Source organism: Lissotriton helveticus, chromosome 2_1 (assembly GCF_964261635.1).
Source record: "Lissotriton helveticus chromosome 2_1, aLisHel1.1, whole genome shotgun sequence".
NCBI lineage: Eukaryota > Metazoa > Chordata > Amphibia > Caudata > Salamandridae > Lissotriton > Lissotriton helveticus.
The window spans coordinates 2060663031-2060680983 of NC_136059.1; the positions used below are offsets into that span (position 1 = coordinate 2060663031).

Here is a 17953-nt window from a genome sequence, read left to right on the forward strand (position 1 = left end):
ACTCACAGATGGCAGAGTTCAGCAGCACCATCAGATTTCCAAGAAATTTTTTGTGTCCCTGAGACTTCTTGACAGGAGGTAAGCACACACAAACCCTTGGAGAAACTTCACAAGCAGGATACACAGCAAAGTCCAGCTCTTTGATCTTTCATTGTCAGAAGCACCAACTGCAGGCCAACCCCACACAACACACAGCAAATGGGCAGTACTCCTCCTCACATCTCGCCAGCTCTTCTCCGTGGCAAAGGTTACTCTTGATTCCAGAAGTAATCTAAAGTTCTGGTGTTTAAGGTCCACTACTTATACCCCATTTTGTATTTGTTATCTTTATGCAAGGGTCGCCGAGCACAGTCCAACCAGATCCGTCCTCTCTGGTGCAGTATGACCATAGGGGGAGAAGACAGCATTGTGCGAGGGCGACAGGCCCTATTCTGCTGCAAGGATATCTCCTCCCACAACTCAAAATACAGCCAAGCCCCATTCAGCTCATTTCTGAGTCATCCAGGAAGGGCCAGGCACACCTTAACCCCTCACCCCCCAGTGGCTGTGTACAGTGACTGCATGTCCCCAGCCCATGTCACTCCACACCAGACAGTCAATCCACAAACAGGCAGAGGCACACAGAAGGTTTAAACAAGAAAATGTCTACTTTCTAAAAGTGGCATTTTCAAAAACATAATTTAAAAACCATCTTTACTAAAAGATGTGTTATTACATTCTGAGTTCAGAGAGCCTAAACTTTATTTCTCTATCTTTTCCCAATTGGAACTTATAATTGTAAGATGTTACAAAGTAACCCCCATTCTATCCTATGGGACAGTTAATCTTTCAATAATTAAAAACTAAATTGGTAGTATTTCACTATCAGGGAATGTCACACACACCAGATCACTGACAAAATATAGAATACAAAAATATAGAATACTAAAAATATCGAGGTAAAAATATAGAAAGCAAAAATATCGAAGTCCTATCTACAAACAGGTAAGTACAAAAATATCGAATCAAAAATATCCAAAAAATATATATAGTTAGTCAAAATATCGAATTTTTTTAAATGTCTTAAAAGTAATTTAAAATCAATGAAATAATAACTATAATTAACTAAAACATACTTAAAAATACTTAAATAACTTTAAAAAGTATTAAATAATTAATTTAAGTTAATAAAATAAACATACATTTTAATTTTCTAACACATATATATATATATATATATTAACATATTAATTAATAATATACAATAGTTTTACTGTAGGATAGCCGGAGGGTTAAATTTACTATTACCACTCCAGCAACTGCAACAGTAGGGTAAACGTTGGATAGTGTAGGGGTAAAAATTACTATTCCCACTCCAGTGAGTGCAACAGTAGGGAAAGTGCTGGATAGCGTAGGGGTAAAAATTAGTGTTCCCACTACAGTGAGTGCAACAGGAGGGAAAGTGTTGGATAGCGTAGGGGTAAAAATTACTATTCCCACTCCAGTGAGTGCAACAGTAGGGAAAGCGTTGGATAGCGTAGGGGTAAAAATTACTATTCCCACTCCAGAGAGTGCAACAGTAGGGAAAGCGTTGGATAGCGTAGGGGTAAAAATTACTATTCCCACTCCAGACAGTGAACAGTAGGGAAAGCGTTGGATAGCGTAGGGGTAAAAATTACTATTCCTACTCCAGAGAGTGCAACAGTAGGGAAAGCGTTGGATAGCGTAGGGGTAAAAAATTACTATTCCCACTCCAGAGAGTGCAACAGTAGGGAAAGCGTTGGATAGCGTAAGGGTAAAAATTACTATTCCCACTCCAGAGAGTGCAACATTAGGGAAAGCGTTGGATAACGGGAGGGTAAAAATTACTATTCCCACTCCAGAGAGTGCAACAGTAAGGAAAGCGTTGGATAGCGTAGGGGTAAAAATTACTATTCCCACTCCAGAGAGTGCAACAGTAGGGAAAGTGTTGGATAGCGTAGGGATAACAATTACTATTCCCACTCCAGAGGGTGCAAAAGTAGGGAAAGCGTTGGATAACGTAGGGGTAAAAATTACTATTCCCACTCCAGTGAGCGCAACAGTAGGGAAAGTGAATACTTCATATATTAATACAAATATATGAAATTTTAATACCAATAAAAAATTCATTAAAAGTAATTAACAATTTAATATAATATAATAATGAATCAATTAAAAATACAAATACAAATTAATTATTAAAATTCATTACCTATTAATACAAAGTAATTACCAATTACCAATTAATTAATTAGCAATTAAAAATTAATTAACAATTGATTCAAAATAAATACCAATAAATAAATTAAAATATTTAATTAATTACAATTAAATTACTTCCCACCCTATTCCCCTGTAAACCCACAACCCGCTATGGGAAATACATTTATAAAATTAACATCATTATCAATTAATCAATTAAGTAACATTAATTGCCAATGAAAATTTTAATTAATTACCAATTAAAAATTAATGAACAATTAATTCAAAATAATACCAATAAATAAATTTTAATATTTAATTAATTATAATTAAATTACTTCCCACCCTATTCCCCTATAAACCCACAACCCGCTACAAAATTAAATTACACAAAAAATAAATAACATAAAATTCATTATTTAAAAACAATTATAAAATAAATATACACTTTTCACACATATACTAACATACAAACACTTAAAAAAATTCGATATTATTAAAAATTCGATATATTTAATATCTATATTATATACTTCGATATTTTGACTTTCTATATTTATGAAAATCGATATTAAATTACTTACCTTAAATTCGATATTTTTGTTGACTGTATTCTGTCCATTCGATATTTTGTCCATTCTATGTTTTGACTTCGATATTAGTGCTATTCTATATTTTTGATACGATATTTTGTCTGTATACCGTCCAACCATTCACACATATTGCACCGTGCATAGAGGGTACCCTGGGCCAACCATAGGGGTGCCTTACACCCCTGAAAAGGGAAGGTTAGGGGCTGGCAAGTGGGTGAACATGCCAGGTGACATAGCAGTTTACCAACTGTGCACAGCCACTGCAGTGGCAGGTCTGAGATACTTTTTCTGGGTTACTCATGTGGGTGGCACAATCAGTGCTGCAGGCCCACTAGTAGCATTTGATTTACAGGCCCTGGCACACTTAGTGCACTTTATTAGGGGGTTACCAATACATCACATATGCCAATCATGGATAACCAATCATGTTCACAATTTACACAGAGAGCATATGCACTTTAGCACTGATCAGCAGTTGTAAAGTGCCCAAAGTCCTATAGCCAACAAGCACAGGTAAGGAAAAAAAAGCCTGGCGGGAGGTTACAAACCAGGTGGGCGGTTCTATTTTGCACAACCTGGAGTTTAGACAGTAAGGTGTCATAAACTGCCATAAACATCTCATTGCTGTAATCCAGGTGGCTTATAACCAAGGCGTGGACCAACGTTTTTCTGGCAAAAGAAGGAAGCCAAGGGAAAACCTTCTTCAGAAGTCTCATCATTACAAAACATTAGTTACATTACATTACATTAGTTACATCAGTTACTAGAAAAACATTCCAAGAGTGTAGAAGACGAAGTAAATAGAGATTAGAAGGGTAAGGGGGTGGGGTAAAGTGGTAGGAGGTAGATAGGATGGAGATACGAAAGGAGAGTCTGCCCAAAGTCCGGCTGGGTAGGTGACAGCCGAGGGGGAAGTCCACAGCCCATCTCCTCTTTAGCTATCAGGTCGCTCCACCGGGCATCAGCCAAACAGCTAGGTCTCAATGGGAAAACAATTAAAGAGCAAAGAGGAGGGATATATGGAGCGTAAGGAGAAGAGGGTGGAGTAAAGGGGTAGGAGGGAGAATACAACGGAGAGACGAAGTAAGTTCTGTTCAAAGCCCGGCTGGGTAGGTGACGGCTGAAGGGGTAGTCCACAGCCCATCTCTTCTTTAGCCATCAAGTAGCTCCACCGAGCATCGGTCAAAAAGCTAGGTCTCCACGGTCAGAGGTAAGTTCACAGATTCCGTATCTTGATGGGTAGGCCGGATGGGGGATGTGTTCGAGGACTGGCCGATGTCTGTTTTTTTTCTAAGAGTAGTAGCACGGCGTGGTAGGGACCACTGTGGCTGGGCACCTCTTATCTCTGTGGGTCCCCTCTTTGTGCTGCCGGGTAAGGATGCATCCGTAGTGAGTTGTCCCTGATATGTGCCCAGGTCCTTCTAAGCCCCTGAAATGGTGGGTCTCCTCGAGATAACTTATAGCGGCCATCTTATGGTCAGGCATGTGCTGAGAGTATCTGTGTCTCACTGTGCCTGGGCCACTTGTTCCTCATTTTAAGCCCTGTCAAGGTGCCTCAATGACTCTCTCCAGTCTCCCCTCCTTGCTGCGGGGGTGCCACCTGCGCGATCTCTCGTTAGCACAGAGATCTCTTGGATCTGCCAATGGCGCTCTAGGATGTTAGCACCTACATATAGCAATAAGCAACCGGTGAACTTTATCAAATGGCCTTTCGCTTCACAGCAACATGTTACTACATTGTTAGTAACTTTTTAACCGTTTGAGCTAGAAACAAATTTGTATTTTGTTGAAAACTACAGGAGTGCATTGTCCCAACACCGATTGCCTGCAGCCTCATGATCAAAACTGCATGGGAAATGGGCAACTGGAATTATGCAGCAGGGGAGAGCCAAAGTAAATTCAAATTCAAATTCAAATTACTTTATTCGGTATAAAAACAATACCATACGAAGTGCAGTATTGGTAAAAAAGAAAGGCATTACAACCACTAAAATTACGTAATAAAATAAAAAATATATGAACATTCACAATAAAATTGTTTCATGTCCTAACAGTCATGTTAAAAGCGATTTATACAGTAAAAACAAGAATCCTGGGCAATGTTGGTGCAGCCAACCCTTCTTTCACCAAGGAGGATCATGAACAGTTACTCGTCGCCTCTAGTGTTCCTTAGTCTCACAGCCGATCTTAAAAAATGTACAGTGCTAAACAGCGTTAGTGGATCTGATGACAATTTCAAAAACAATAGTGACACCTTTGCCTGGTTGAATCTGATTTGCCTTAAAATAGCTTTTAAAAACATTGTCCTTGGGTACGCATAAAAGGAACATATTAAAACGAAGTGGAGAGTGTCTTGCGGAGACCACTGGTCGCAGCCGCACGGTCCCTTTATCTCGATATCTGATGTGTACCCTGCTGGAACTGATAAAATGTGATGCAAAAGATTCAGCCTAAATCTGGTCATTAGGAATCTGTCGTGTTTGTTGTACATATGGGACAGGTAAAATTCCATTCCTGGAGTTTATTTAGTTAACAAGTGGGCTCTCACAGAAGATTTCATCAACTCTCTGTCCTCCCTTTCATTTGCTGTTTGCCTTGAGAATTCCATCGTTATGATACCCTTGTCTTTAGGCATAAGTTTAGTGGGTTCATCAAAATACTTGACATAATCCAACCCTTTCAAGGTTTCCCTTACATATTTGAGCCAAGGTATCATTCGTCCCCTATAAAGGGCAATGCAGTCCATTAGTATTTGCCTACTTAATGTGGCTTCAGGGTTCGTCCATATTTTAATCCAACAGGTTATGGGTTTAAGTCTTAGCCTATCGCTAATATTAGTGAGGCCTAACTCCTATTGGACAATATGGGAAGGCGTACTTTGTGGTACCTGCAGAACCCTTCTCTGGAATTTTGAATCAGCGTAGTATCTCTAAAACCTCATACCTCACTTCCATACAAGGTCCTAGCACAGCATACATAACTATACAGATACATTATTTCATTCAAGCAGGGTCGAGTAAATTATGCAGCAAGAAAGGGAAATTATGCGGTGTAATGCTGCACATTTTGTGATAGTATTACTTGGTTATTTTGTAATTTTTACACTTATTTACACTGTCTGGGCACCGTTTGCACCTCATTTTAGCACCTACATATAGCAAAAAGCAACCAGTGAACTTTTTCAAATGGCCTTCCACTTCACAGCCACATGTTTCAGCATTTTTTGTAACGTTTTACCCGTTTCAGCTAGAAACAAAATCGTTTTTGTTAAAATATACAGATTATGAACGCAGACGTTGAATTATGTGGCAATTGTTGGTAATGTATAAATAACTAAGCGTAAATCGCCATAGGCACACAATCGCATAATTCGGTGGCCCTGTGCATATTCCATCAACAGCAGGGTGACCTCTCAACTAAGACCGTCTGCTTCAACATACTTTACAGCCAGTTTTATCATTCCATTTAAATGGGACACTCAAAAGGATCCAGTCATTTTACAGTAGAGCTGAGAAACACTGTGAAAGACACTGATTACAATTCACTTACAACTAGGGGTGGGCGTAACTCGTAATTTATGAGAGGCAATTAACCCATCATTGACCGCATTTTTCTCACGTCCAAAATGGAGAAGACAATAAATTTTTCTCTAAGAAAATAGCACTAAATGCAAGTGAACACAAACAGCAGATGTCACACACACTCACTAAGGGGCATATTAGCAAGAAGAGGCGCTAACCTAAGTTTGTGGCATTTTTTTTAATCGCCGTCTATCGCTGGATTTCATCGCAGAGATAGCACATTATTAGCAACGCTTATCTCTAAGGTGATAAAAAACTCCAGTGATAGCCTCGAAAACCAGAAATAGCATGAGAATACCAGCGCTAAATTAACTGCGCTAATGAAAAGCTTGCTAATAGGCAAGTGTCTACTTAACCTAACAATCCACCCCCCTTTGACAAGATGGCTAAATCAAGTTTTTATCAGGCGTTAAAATCAAGCGATAATCTCGATTAGCGAGACTTTTTTTATCGCTTCGCGGGCATTGATAATAGGGGGAAGTTGTGTTTGCGACTGTTTCCCTTTACTTTTAGTGAGGAACGCCTACTTTGCATGTCATTAGCGATAAATATCGCTGACATGCAAAGTGGCAAAAAAACGGGCCTATTGCCAGTAAACTGTCGCTAACAGCTGTTAGCGACAGCTTGCTAATAGGGCGATGAAAATATGGCCGCTTTAGGGGCAAAAAGTGCTGCTAAAGCGGCGATACAGCCCTTGATAATATGCCCCTAAATTCGTTGACAAATTACTCATAATAATGTAAATTGGTGTAATCACCTCTTTTTCTGTAATTTCGTGTCAAAAGAGTAACGTGGAATTATCTAAATTACTTTGACCTTTCCGGCGAAATTAACCATTTGGTCAGGCCTACTTACAACCAGCCGCGGCCGGTACTGGGAGTACCGGCCGGGCAGTGACGTGGGGAGGGGGAGGGGCAGGGTGGGGGGTAGTAATGTATGGATTTGGACCATAACAGGTAAATAAACATAAAAATAAATAAAACGAATTTCGTTGCGCGCACTGCATCGCATTTGGTGATGCAGTGAGCGCAACAAAATTCGTTTTATTTATTTTTATGTTTACTTACCTGTTAAGGTCCGGATTCCATACATTACTAACCCCCACCCTGCCCCTCCCCCTCCCCACGTCACCGTCCGGCCGGTACTCCCAGTACCGGCCGCGGCTGCTTACAACAGAGAATACATAGGAATCTTGGCTTACGTTTTGTTTATGTATTGATGGGATTTAAAATCTGCAGACGGTAGGGCTTAACTCCCAAATAGTATGACTCTCTTCTGGAATACCTTTGCAAAAGTTGTTGAGATTTTAGAAGGTGGGCATTACAGTACTTTCTCAATATGAGGCCGAACTGCGCAGAGTGAGAAAGAAACAGTAGTGTTTTTTAAATGTGTTTATTTATTCTATATCTTGTACGTATGATGTTTGTACTGGGTCCCATAGAATACGGATGTACCAATTTCTAACTAATGTACCACGTACAATTTGAAAAAAAATATGAAAACCTCTTTACTAAGGTTACTCATGCTTACGCATGTTCTCATGTGTATTTATGTGTATGCACCAGTCTGTAAAATCGTAAATGTTTGAAAGATATGAAAGTAAAGGGTATAAAAACTTCAACTTGTTTTTCCTTTTTGGAAAATCCCTCTCTTTGTACGTAATTATGATTCTTTGTGGAAAGCATTTAAACGCAACGTTTTTTGTAGCCCTACAGCAGTTAGAAAAACATCAATGTGTGTCTTATGTTTCAAATTAATTAACTTACAAATGGTGGGAAATTGCAATATTAAGGTTTCACGCTTACTGAGACTGTTCTTCAGAGGACTGCAGAGTACAATCATGGTACATAATCTCATTGACTTTGACATCACAAGTAACATTACACATGACAGAATCATTGATAAAACTGGTAGCATTTTTCAACACATATGAATGGTAGCAAGCAGCACATAGTAATAGTTACTGGTATCTTAAATTGCAAAGCACTGTATCCTCCAAAGTCGATTAGTGTGACTATTGTCGAGGAACAAGCAAATGGGAATTTAGGGAATGGACTCCAAACTTTATAAACTTTAACGCGTCTCTTGTGTCTACTTTTTCAGCTTGCTCCGGAGACTAAGGCTGTCATTTACTGGATTATGGACATTCCATTTGTCCTCTCAGCCAACCTTCATGGAGGAGACCTGGTAGCAAACTACCCTTATGATGAAACGCGAAGTGGTAACTACAAATCAAAATGTCATAAGTGAGATTTGAGTGGTGCTGCACATGTTGTGTTAATGAGCTTAATCTTCTTTTTTGTGAGGAGATAAGATAAGTAAAATCCAGATATTCGAAGACAATTTCACATAGAATGCAGTTAGCGCTCAGTTTTTTTTTTTATTGCACTTATTTTAAGCAAGCAATCTCCAAACACATTGTGAATGCATACCAAGTGCTGTGACGGGTATGACTCATTTGGCAAATGGAATGTGTGGATTGTGATGTTAGTACTTGCATTGAAAGCTCTCAATAACAATTTTAATTATGTTTTGATTTAGTGGAGAAATAGATAAGTACGCGGTCGGCTCCTCCGCAATTGCGGAGGAGCGTCGCCCTGCTGGCTCAGAACCAGCACCTGAAAAATAAAACAATATACTTTCATCATTTTATATCTCAGTTGCTGGCTGAGCCAGTGGGCAATAGGGAGGGGGCGGAGGAGTGCTATGTGCACTTCTAAGTGTGCATGTGTGTTTGGCCGGCCGTCTCAGGCCGGTCAAACACACATGTGCCCTGAGGTTTCTCTAACCTGGCTGTATTGAACAGCCTGGGTGGAGAAACTGCAAAGACTCTCTGTACTGAGTGGAGTGTCTTGTCAGCCTGCTCAGGCCAATCCTGCGCTGCTCCCATGAGAGCAGCGTGGGGATTGCTCAGGGCGTCTGTGAAGTAATCCCAGTGTCTGCTGGGAGAAGGAAGAACACCGAGGCGCGACGCAGGAGGCGGCCGGTAGCTGCAGGTAAGTATACCTTTCTTTAAAAAAAATATTATTAAACTGCCTGTGCTCCCCCTCCCACACTCCCACCTCCTGTGCTCCACCCCTTCCGGGCTCCCTTTCGCACCCTCTACCCCTGCCTCACCACTTTTTGGTTGTGGTGGCCGCCACTTGATGGGTAGCTGTCAATTACAGGGTTGTTTTCCATAGAGTGCTTCAGTTACTTCCGATATACAACTATAGGAAAAATATAATTTTTTATGATGCCACTTGAAAATCAAAATTAAAAACTAACTGCACCTCAGTGAGAGACTCTCATCAGCGTGGCATAGAATCTCCTGCTAGGTCCTCCCTTACCCGGGTTAACAAAGGAGGTGGCAGTTGACATTTCCCTGCCTCCCTTCCTCAGGCCCGTGGGAACGCAGGGGAGGCTGGAGATATGGCAGACTATAAACCATGTATCAGCTGTCTCCATCCATTCTCCTGAGACCTGGGAGAGATGATGGATAAACATTTGCCAGAGCTCATTCTTCGCCGAAGAATCTTCGGCGCCCCTTTTTAACTGCTCTGATGTTCCAACAATGGGAAAAACAACTTGTTTTTTCACTGCTTTGATGTCAAAGCAGTGACTTACTGGGTTTTCAATGCTTAATTTGTAAAATATTAAGTGCTAGGGCTCTGAACAGGAGGCCACTGCAGCCTGCACCACCCATCGCCCTTGTCATCGCTGCCAAAACAACTACTAACCATCTCTCTCGCATGTAAATGCGACAGTTCAGATTTTTCCAGGTCCCCAAAGCTAAAGGAATGGCTGGGGAGGCAGGTATTAGGACTATTTTAATGTATATTGTAGTCTCAAACTACAGTTGTTCTGCTCACCTCTAAATTAGATGAGCAGCGCCAACATGTGGTGGACTGTTTCAAGTATGGTGTTGACAATTTGGTGCTGGTGCTAAGCACCGGGAACTAATTAAGAGCCGGTGCTGAGCAGCAGAAAATTAAGCAGCCATGCCCAACAATACACTTGAGCAACGGCAAGAATCTGTTTTTCTTTCAGATCACGTTGACAATACTACTTAATTGTCTGAGATTAAGAGCCCCCTGGATCTTTCTTGTGGGGTGAAACCATTGCTGCTAGGTGACAGAGGTGCTGTTTGAGGTAGATGAATCTCATGATGGGGTCAGTCAACAATTTAAGTTTCAATATGGCCTTCATGCCCTTAGCATCTTTACTGGTTAATTTAACTTAGGAATGGTTAGTTGATCATAAGTAGCGGTTGTGCTAATTGTTATTTTCTGGATAGTTAGCATTTCATGTCTTGCACCCACTTTAGAAGTTGCAGACCACGCACAAAGTTGGCTCCTGCTCTGCTGTTGTGTGGTGGTACTCCCAGAATCCTTCACGTACCCTGAGGGGGAGCAGACGCAGGACTAACCCACCTCCATGACTAGTCCTCAATCTTGATGGAAAGCAGCACCCATCGTTGCAGCAAGAGTTTCATGTTTCCATGAAGAGAGCCCTCTGTTCCCTGCCAACCAACCTTCTCTAATATCTCCCCGGTGTGACATGCCTTGACTTTGTTGACAAGAAGGAAGCAGTTGCACCGAATGAGTGATGGTGAATGGTATTTCACTGACAACTATCTTACTAAGGGTGACTGTCCAACTGTGCAGCAACGGGTGCATAGGGAAGTTGTTTCGCATAGCTGCCAAGTTTTCAAATAGCTTATGTGTGTCATTTTCATAATTTCAGTGTAATTATGAGTGACATGTAAAGACTATGAGTGACACTATGTCGCAAACAAAATCAAGCAATGAAGAGGAGGGAAACACTTAAATATCCGAAATTACACCCATTTGAGCAATAAGAAACTTTGGTTTGGTGTAAAGCACAAGGCTTCCCAGGATGCGTGGCTCCTCCTTCACCACTCTTTGAGCCAACACCTTACAAATGCTGTACAGCTGAGGGAAAATGTATGCTTTCTCAGGCACACTGCTCCCATAGTAACGTCTTGGGCCAAATATTTTACGAAACTAGCTCCCTAGATTCCAGACGGGAGCCCAGCAATGAATTGCGTATCCACATTTCCCTTGCATCAGCAATGCCAAAATTGCTGCCTGTTGATTTCTCCTGCCTCTGCTGTAGGAGGTGTGCAGGTCAGGCTTCCACAGATCCACTGAATGATATGTTTTAATAAAGTTCCTGTTTTGGATAAGAATTATGTTTTTCATGTGATTGTTATGTTTTGGAAAAATGTGTGCATATGTTAGTACATCCACTTTTGATTTTATCGGAATTAGCTGGTGCGATAAAATCACATGAGTCTGCAGAATTATGTAAAAACATTTGGATACATTTTTTTCAAGCGCGCAGTGATGCCTCCCGTCCGACTGACAACTCGCTGCCTGTCTGTGTGCCCACCTTAAATCGGTAGTCTACATCATGTCGGGCGTACGTTTCCTTCATTGGGGTTTGTGTGGGCTGACAACTTAAAGTTCCCCAATTAATAGGCGGCAGGCCGGCCCTAACCAGGGCACGTGCTCTGACAACACACACTAAAATGTTTAATTTGATCGACATTATCAGCATTGTGTTACAAATAACGAACAGACTGTAAGTTAAGTGACAAGTAGCTGAGGCACCTCTCCGACTCCGACGCTTCTTCGGGCTGCGTGGGCCTGAAAATAATTCGCCCTCTGCCATAGAATAATTTACCTGAGTGAGCCAGCAGCCTTCACTGCAAGACTCAAGCCTGCAGCTGCCCAAGTCACTCCGTGATATAGTTTAGGTAGCACTTCAGTGAGGCTGCTGAAGCACTATGCAGATGCAGATCACCACACTGAAATGCGTTAGAGTCACGTCTGATGCGTGATACTTGGCAGGGCTGGTTTCGAGCTAATGGGCCTCTTTGTTGCTCAGCACCTTTTGCACATGGTGTTTCTCCATTTTAAATCTATTCTCTAATAAATGGCCTCATACTATTAATTGCACTGCTGTAAAGTTTCTCCCTCCCCCTAATCTCCGTCCACCTTACACATTTTGCACATTAATGCACGTAAAAGTAAAATCCAGACAAATCCTGCAGCACACACTCCAAAAGGGAGCAGAGAGGCCTCACAAAGACTATGCTGAATTATAGACATATACATTGACATCTAAATAGGATGCTAGTCTCTCAAAGATTAAGAACCATGTATGAACAGGTGAGCAGGCATAGGTCATTTCTGCCAGTTAAAATATCTTATGCAGAAAGCAGGATTGTTGGGGTATTAAAAGTTCTAACTTTATATATGTCAGAGTTACTATGATGTAATTTCCTCTCCAATTCCATCTTCACAGTGCAGTGCACAGCTGCGAGAGTTCAGTGATGTCTAGGGCACAGTTGTATCCCCTGGTCTTCGCTAAGCCTATATGGTGCACTCATATCAGGAAGAGGGTTTGATTCCCTCATAAACACAGCCTCTTCATATGATGCCTTTGAACCTAGGGATTTATTTAGGGTTTGGCAGATGCAGAACATCTGTCAAAAAGTGTTGGATGCCCCAATAAACCCTATTTAAAGTGTATTTCAAACTATATCGGTTTGAAGGGATATCGCCAAAACTCAAAATAAACTCTAAAAGACTCAAGAACCCTCTTAGTTATTGTTAGCAAATATCATGAAAAAAGTGAAAGGACAGAACAGGATCATAGTTCTGTCTATGAAGCTAACAGCTGGGGTGGAAGAGATGAGATATTCATAACATTCCAGCTAAAGTCCCATACTTTGGGCATATTACTAAGTGGCAGCGATAATTATTGCTGCCCACCCTCAGCGTTAAATTGTTCATCCCCGGCTATCTCAGATAATTATCGCCATTCTAGCGCTGTATTAACAACGCTTAGCGCAGTGGTGATAATTATCCCAGCGATAGGGATGTTTTCCATGGAACATCGCTGGTTTTCCAGTGATGTTCCATGGAAAACGGCGATATCCTTGATGATATGGCCTGTGGTCTTAGCCACACAATCCACCCCCCTTGTTAGGTATACATTAGTCAGGAATTTAACATATGTTAAATTCCTGCGTTAAGGCATACTTAATGCGATTTTAAATATCGCTACCCCTCGTTGATAATATCGCAAAGCTGGGTTTGCGATATTTTCCCATTGTCAGGCACGCCTCCTTTGCATCTCATTAACGATGCAATGCAAGGCGTGCTGACAACGGGCACTAAGGCAAGGAAATACTCGCTAGCGTGTCCTTGCTGAAAATGCGATAATATTATCGCTGCTTTTCGACTGATAATGGGCTCTAAAGCAGCGATAATATTATCGACACCCCTTGATAATATGCCCCTTGAATCTTTGAAAAAAGTGAAAAGTACATACAAGCTACACTGGAAGGTAGCAGGATAGCTGACACCACAGGAATCTACTCCCTGGATTATCCCTGAGAATAATGAGTACCTAACAGAGGCCCAACTACCCTGGATAGACAGTGTGGAAAGACTTCTAGCTATCTCGGATGGAACATAGAAACGAAAGAGATGACAATCTCAGAAAAAGAGGAGGGTCTCTAGGTTTGTGCATTGCGGAGAAAAAAAAAATCTATGATTGATTCCAAAAAGAAAAGCTGCAGGTGATCCAAACTGTTCTTATACAATCTAAATTTGAACAATGTGTTAGGATGACACCAGCAGCCCCTGAAGCAAAGCAGAGTCCCATCTTTCCTGAGAGAGCCTCAGACTGTGTAACTGAGAATAATCAGTGTGAGGATATAATAGTGGCCACCGCTGAATCAAAGGTATCTTTCAGGAAGACTGACCTTCTTTTAAATCGGAGCACTGAAACATTAATCGCCACCCCACCCTTCGGGCAGTTTCATCGATGTAGGCCAGATGATTTTAATAGCTGTTGTTGAAGACTGTAAATCACAGGGTTATCCCTTGATCCATGAACAACTACTAAGAATCCCTAAAATCCATGACTAATACCCTGTATGTCCCGCTTGAACATGGAGTCTGATTGACAAAGGTAATCTTTCACTTTTGTGTGAGGGTCCTCTTTTTCAGTATTCAAAAACTACAGTTTAATAGTAACTTCACGACTGTGGAGACTCCGCAGTTGGGGTGGAGAGCTCTGCATATAAAAAGATAGAAATGCCTTTTCCCAGATGGCTGAGGAGTTGTATAGTCTGGAAACACCAAGCGTGTACTTCACTACCAGGAACTCACCATTTTGACCAGATTAATAAAAAACAAATAACAACCATTCTGGACGTTTTTCAAAACTATGTTGAAGAAATTCCCAGCCAGCAACAAAGAATGGACTGTGTAGCAAATTCATTTAAGCTACAGTCATTTAAAGTTGCTTCAGCTGTTATACTATGCAAGTACTTGTATAACCTATTTATACCACTGGCGTAGCCATATGGAATGGAGCTTGTGGTATGTCCGGGTATGCATTGTCACACTGTGAATGCTGTTTGTAATGTGTGTTACAGAGATCTGGCGTGACTGAGTGTGCATTGCTGCACAATTCATGTTGACGTGCTGATCTGGTAGTGGTATGCTGTGAACGGTAAGGTTGTATGTGAATGCCAGTGTAGAGTGGTAAAGAGTGGAAGTCTGGGGTTGAGAGCAATAGGTTACTAGTTGCTTGGCTTTTGCTGCTGAAAGTGTGTTTGGCAAGACTGGGAATGAGGTAAGGCACATATTGGGCTGAAGAAAGAAGTGGTAGAGGGTGATGTGAGTGCTGTATTAAGACTGTCACATTTTCAACATCTTTATGCAAAATACACACAGTAACACTAAATTAAAGTGAGTGTGACACATTGCTAACTGTTTCCACTTTGGTACTGTGGCGGAAACAAAGAAATCAAAACAGTGATGGATACGAAAATTGAAGTAGTTTTAGCCCAAGGATCTTCCGGCCTCAGTGCCTGATTAGGAGTTTGGTGGTCTTCCTGCGCCCTTCAGTAAGACAGCCAAACTCGTAGTCAGGCCGTTCGCTGTATTACGAGTTTAATCCTGGCGGGCAGTCTGTGCTGTGGCGGTCCCACGGCAGTGCCTTTCTAAGGCTCATAGGAGAGCCATAGAAAGACACCGCCTGAGGGACCATTGCATTACACTCCTGCATGGCATGGAATGCACCATGTCATGCAGTCCATGCAGTGCAGCAGGTGGGGTGCAAACATACAGGTAGTCACAACCTGTGCCCCCCATGCATGCATTTCTTAGCCCATTGACAACAGGGGTCACAGTTAAGCCCCCATTACTTTCCTCACTGCCATCAAAACGATGCGCTCACCGTCATGAAAACGAGGGCGGTGAGGAAACTCGTAATATACTTGGTGGTGCTGCAGCGGTATCTCCAGCATATTACTTCCTCAGACCACTGTGCCACTGTTGCGGGATGATGGATCCCTGGCGGCTGCAGCAGTTCCGTGACAGTCCAACCACCCAAGTTGTAATAGGGTGTGTGGACAACCAGTCTGGTGGTCCATGGACCGCTAACAAGGGTTTTGCAGTCCCATGGACTACCAAACTTGTTATCAGGCCCTAAGTCTGTTGAGCCCCTGCAGGACCAACTGTAGGCTCCTTACATTTCCAATGAGTTAATGTCCAAAGTATTAGTAGATATCGCAGTGTCAGATTCTAATTTGGATGTTTGTTGGCTCCCCAATAATTGCAGTACTCCTTTGAAAATGTCTTTGTGCGGGGGTTTATAAAGCTTCAAATAGCCTGGCACCTCAAATCTGCGGAACCGGGTTCAAGTCTCTACAATGACTTTCAACATCCTGTGATTCTGTGCAAATCACCTAATCTCCTTGTGCCTAACAAAAATGAATGTGTTCTTATGTAACGCAACTGGTGCTCATGTAAAGTGCTCTGATACCTTCGGGTCAAGTTTGCGCTCTATAAAACTCTGCCACTCTTTTAAGCACAAATCACCCCATTGACTAAGGTTGTACAAATGTAGACCAAGGGAATACAGATCATGGTGGAGGGCTTTGCAGAGTGTGTGGTAGAAGGCATCAGTAGAGAGTGTTGTATAGGGTGCACAAAAGATGGATGAGGAAATCCTTAGTGTGGTTGAGGGTAGGCAGACCAAATGTGTCTGAGACTGTGAGGCAAGTGGTTGAAGGTGTACATTGTGTGCCTGCAGTGTCCTAGGATCTACAGGGTACTGGAATATATATACAGCTAATGAATGAGGGTGTGCTGAACTTCGCAAAGGATAAGCAGATCATGACTGAGTACGACACACAGCGTGAGTAGGATGATTGAGGGACAACGGAGCGATTGCCATTGAGGGTGTACATGTTTTAGGCTTATCTTTCATTATCCTGGTATTGGTGTACTGCTTGATATTGACGAGAACTTCCTAGAAAAGCATGTGAGAGGCGTCTGGTGGTCTACTTAAAAAAGTTTTAAGTTCCTGAAGGGACATTTGGGGGAAGTTGGGTGCTATTTGTATAGGATGTGAAAGCCAGGTAGCATGAACATGTATGCAAGTACATGGTAAGCTTATGAGGACTGAAAAGAAACATACCAGTTGACAGGTGGGAGTTCTGTGTCCACCAAACAGTTTACATAGGCTGACATAGGCTGACATGTTAAAACGAGTGTGATACACGCCTATGCAATACAGCACTGATGCGGCCCTTCTTTCAAAGCTGCAAAATATGGTGGCTTCTGTGTTTGAAACTTTTAGTCTGCAAAGAACGTAGGCAACTTGATGACAGCCAGAAGTGAAACTTTACCTCAGTGATCTTAGGCGGGAAGAAAGAAGTCTGAACTATTAAGTCAGTCTTAAGCGTAAGGGAGCTCAGTACCCATGTTTAGTCCTCGGTTCTTTCGCTGCTTCCTCAGAACAGAGAGGTGGTTAAGGATGAGGCTGGACTTCAAAGAAGGGTGGTGGCCACTAATACTTGTCCACTAAAAAATATTCCTTGTGGTCAGCACTGAATTTGGGTGGTTAAGGATCATGCAGCACTTAACTTTATGCACATATTTGTGAAAAGGAGTGAACTGTTGCTGGTTTGAGGGTGATTTGATTGTATTCAGCACACCTAGAGGCTGAGGGATTGCATTAAGCATGCTAGAGGAGTGGTAGGTCCAGAGGGTAAACCCGTGGCCGTCTGTGGAAAATAGGTCCCTTGTGATATAATGTGAGTTAGCAAGGATCTCTTGGACCTGGCAGACAGGTAGGAGATCCATACTTGTGCCTGGTTTATGCTGTCATGTGGTCTAGGCAGTAGACTAAGATACATTGACTCATGGTATCTAAATCCACTTATCGGGCCAGCATGGATACATTCGGCTATTTCACCAGTGTTGCCCTGGGATTTGATGTTATTCCACTTGGGAATTCTCGGTGGCTTCTGGGCCTCTTTTTAAAGTTTTGGCTGTAATCCAGCTAGCTGTGTTTCAATGAATGTCTGTAATTACTCTTGACCCACTATGGACACATATGTCTTATTTAAAAAGGTATGATTTAGTCTGTGCAAAGGCTCGTGATAATACTTCCCCTGGATTGTCCTTCAAGACATTAACTGCTGCTTTTAGTAGTGATGGCCAGAACTGTTTACGTTCTTTAATGTTTTAAAGATGTATTACG

At 41.8% G+C, this 17953-nt stretch overlaps 1 protein-coding gene across 1 annotated transcript in view; it reads left to right on the top strand.

Annotated features, from left to right (window-relative positions):
* The window catches only part of CPE (carboxypeptidase E), a 332480-nt gene that overhangs the window by 229779 nt on the left and 84748 nt on the right, over nucleotides 1-17953 (top strand). Inside the window, exon 4 of the mRNA XM_078677023.1 lies at nucleotides 8480-8597. Within this exon, the coding sequence (XP_078533149.1) occupies nucleotides 8480-8597 (118 nt within the window). The remainder of the gene's footprint in view (nucleotides 1-8479; nucleotides 8598-17953) is intronic.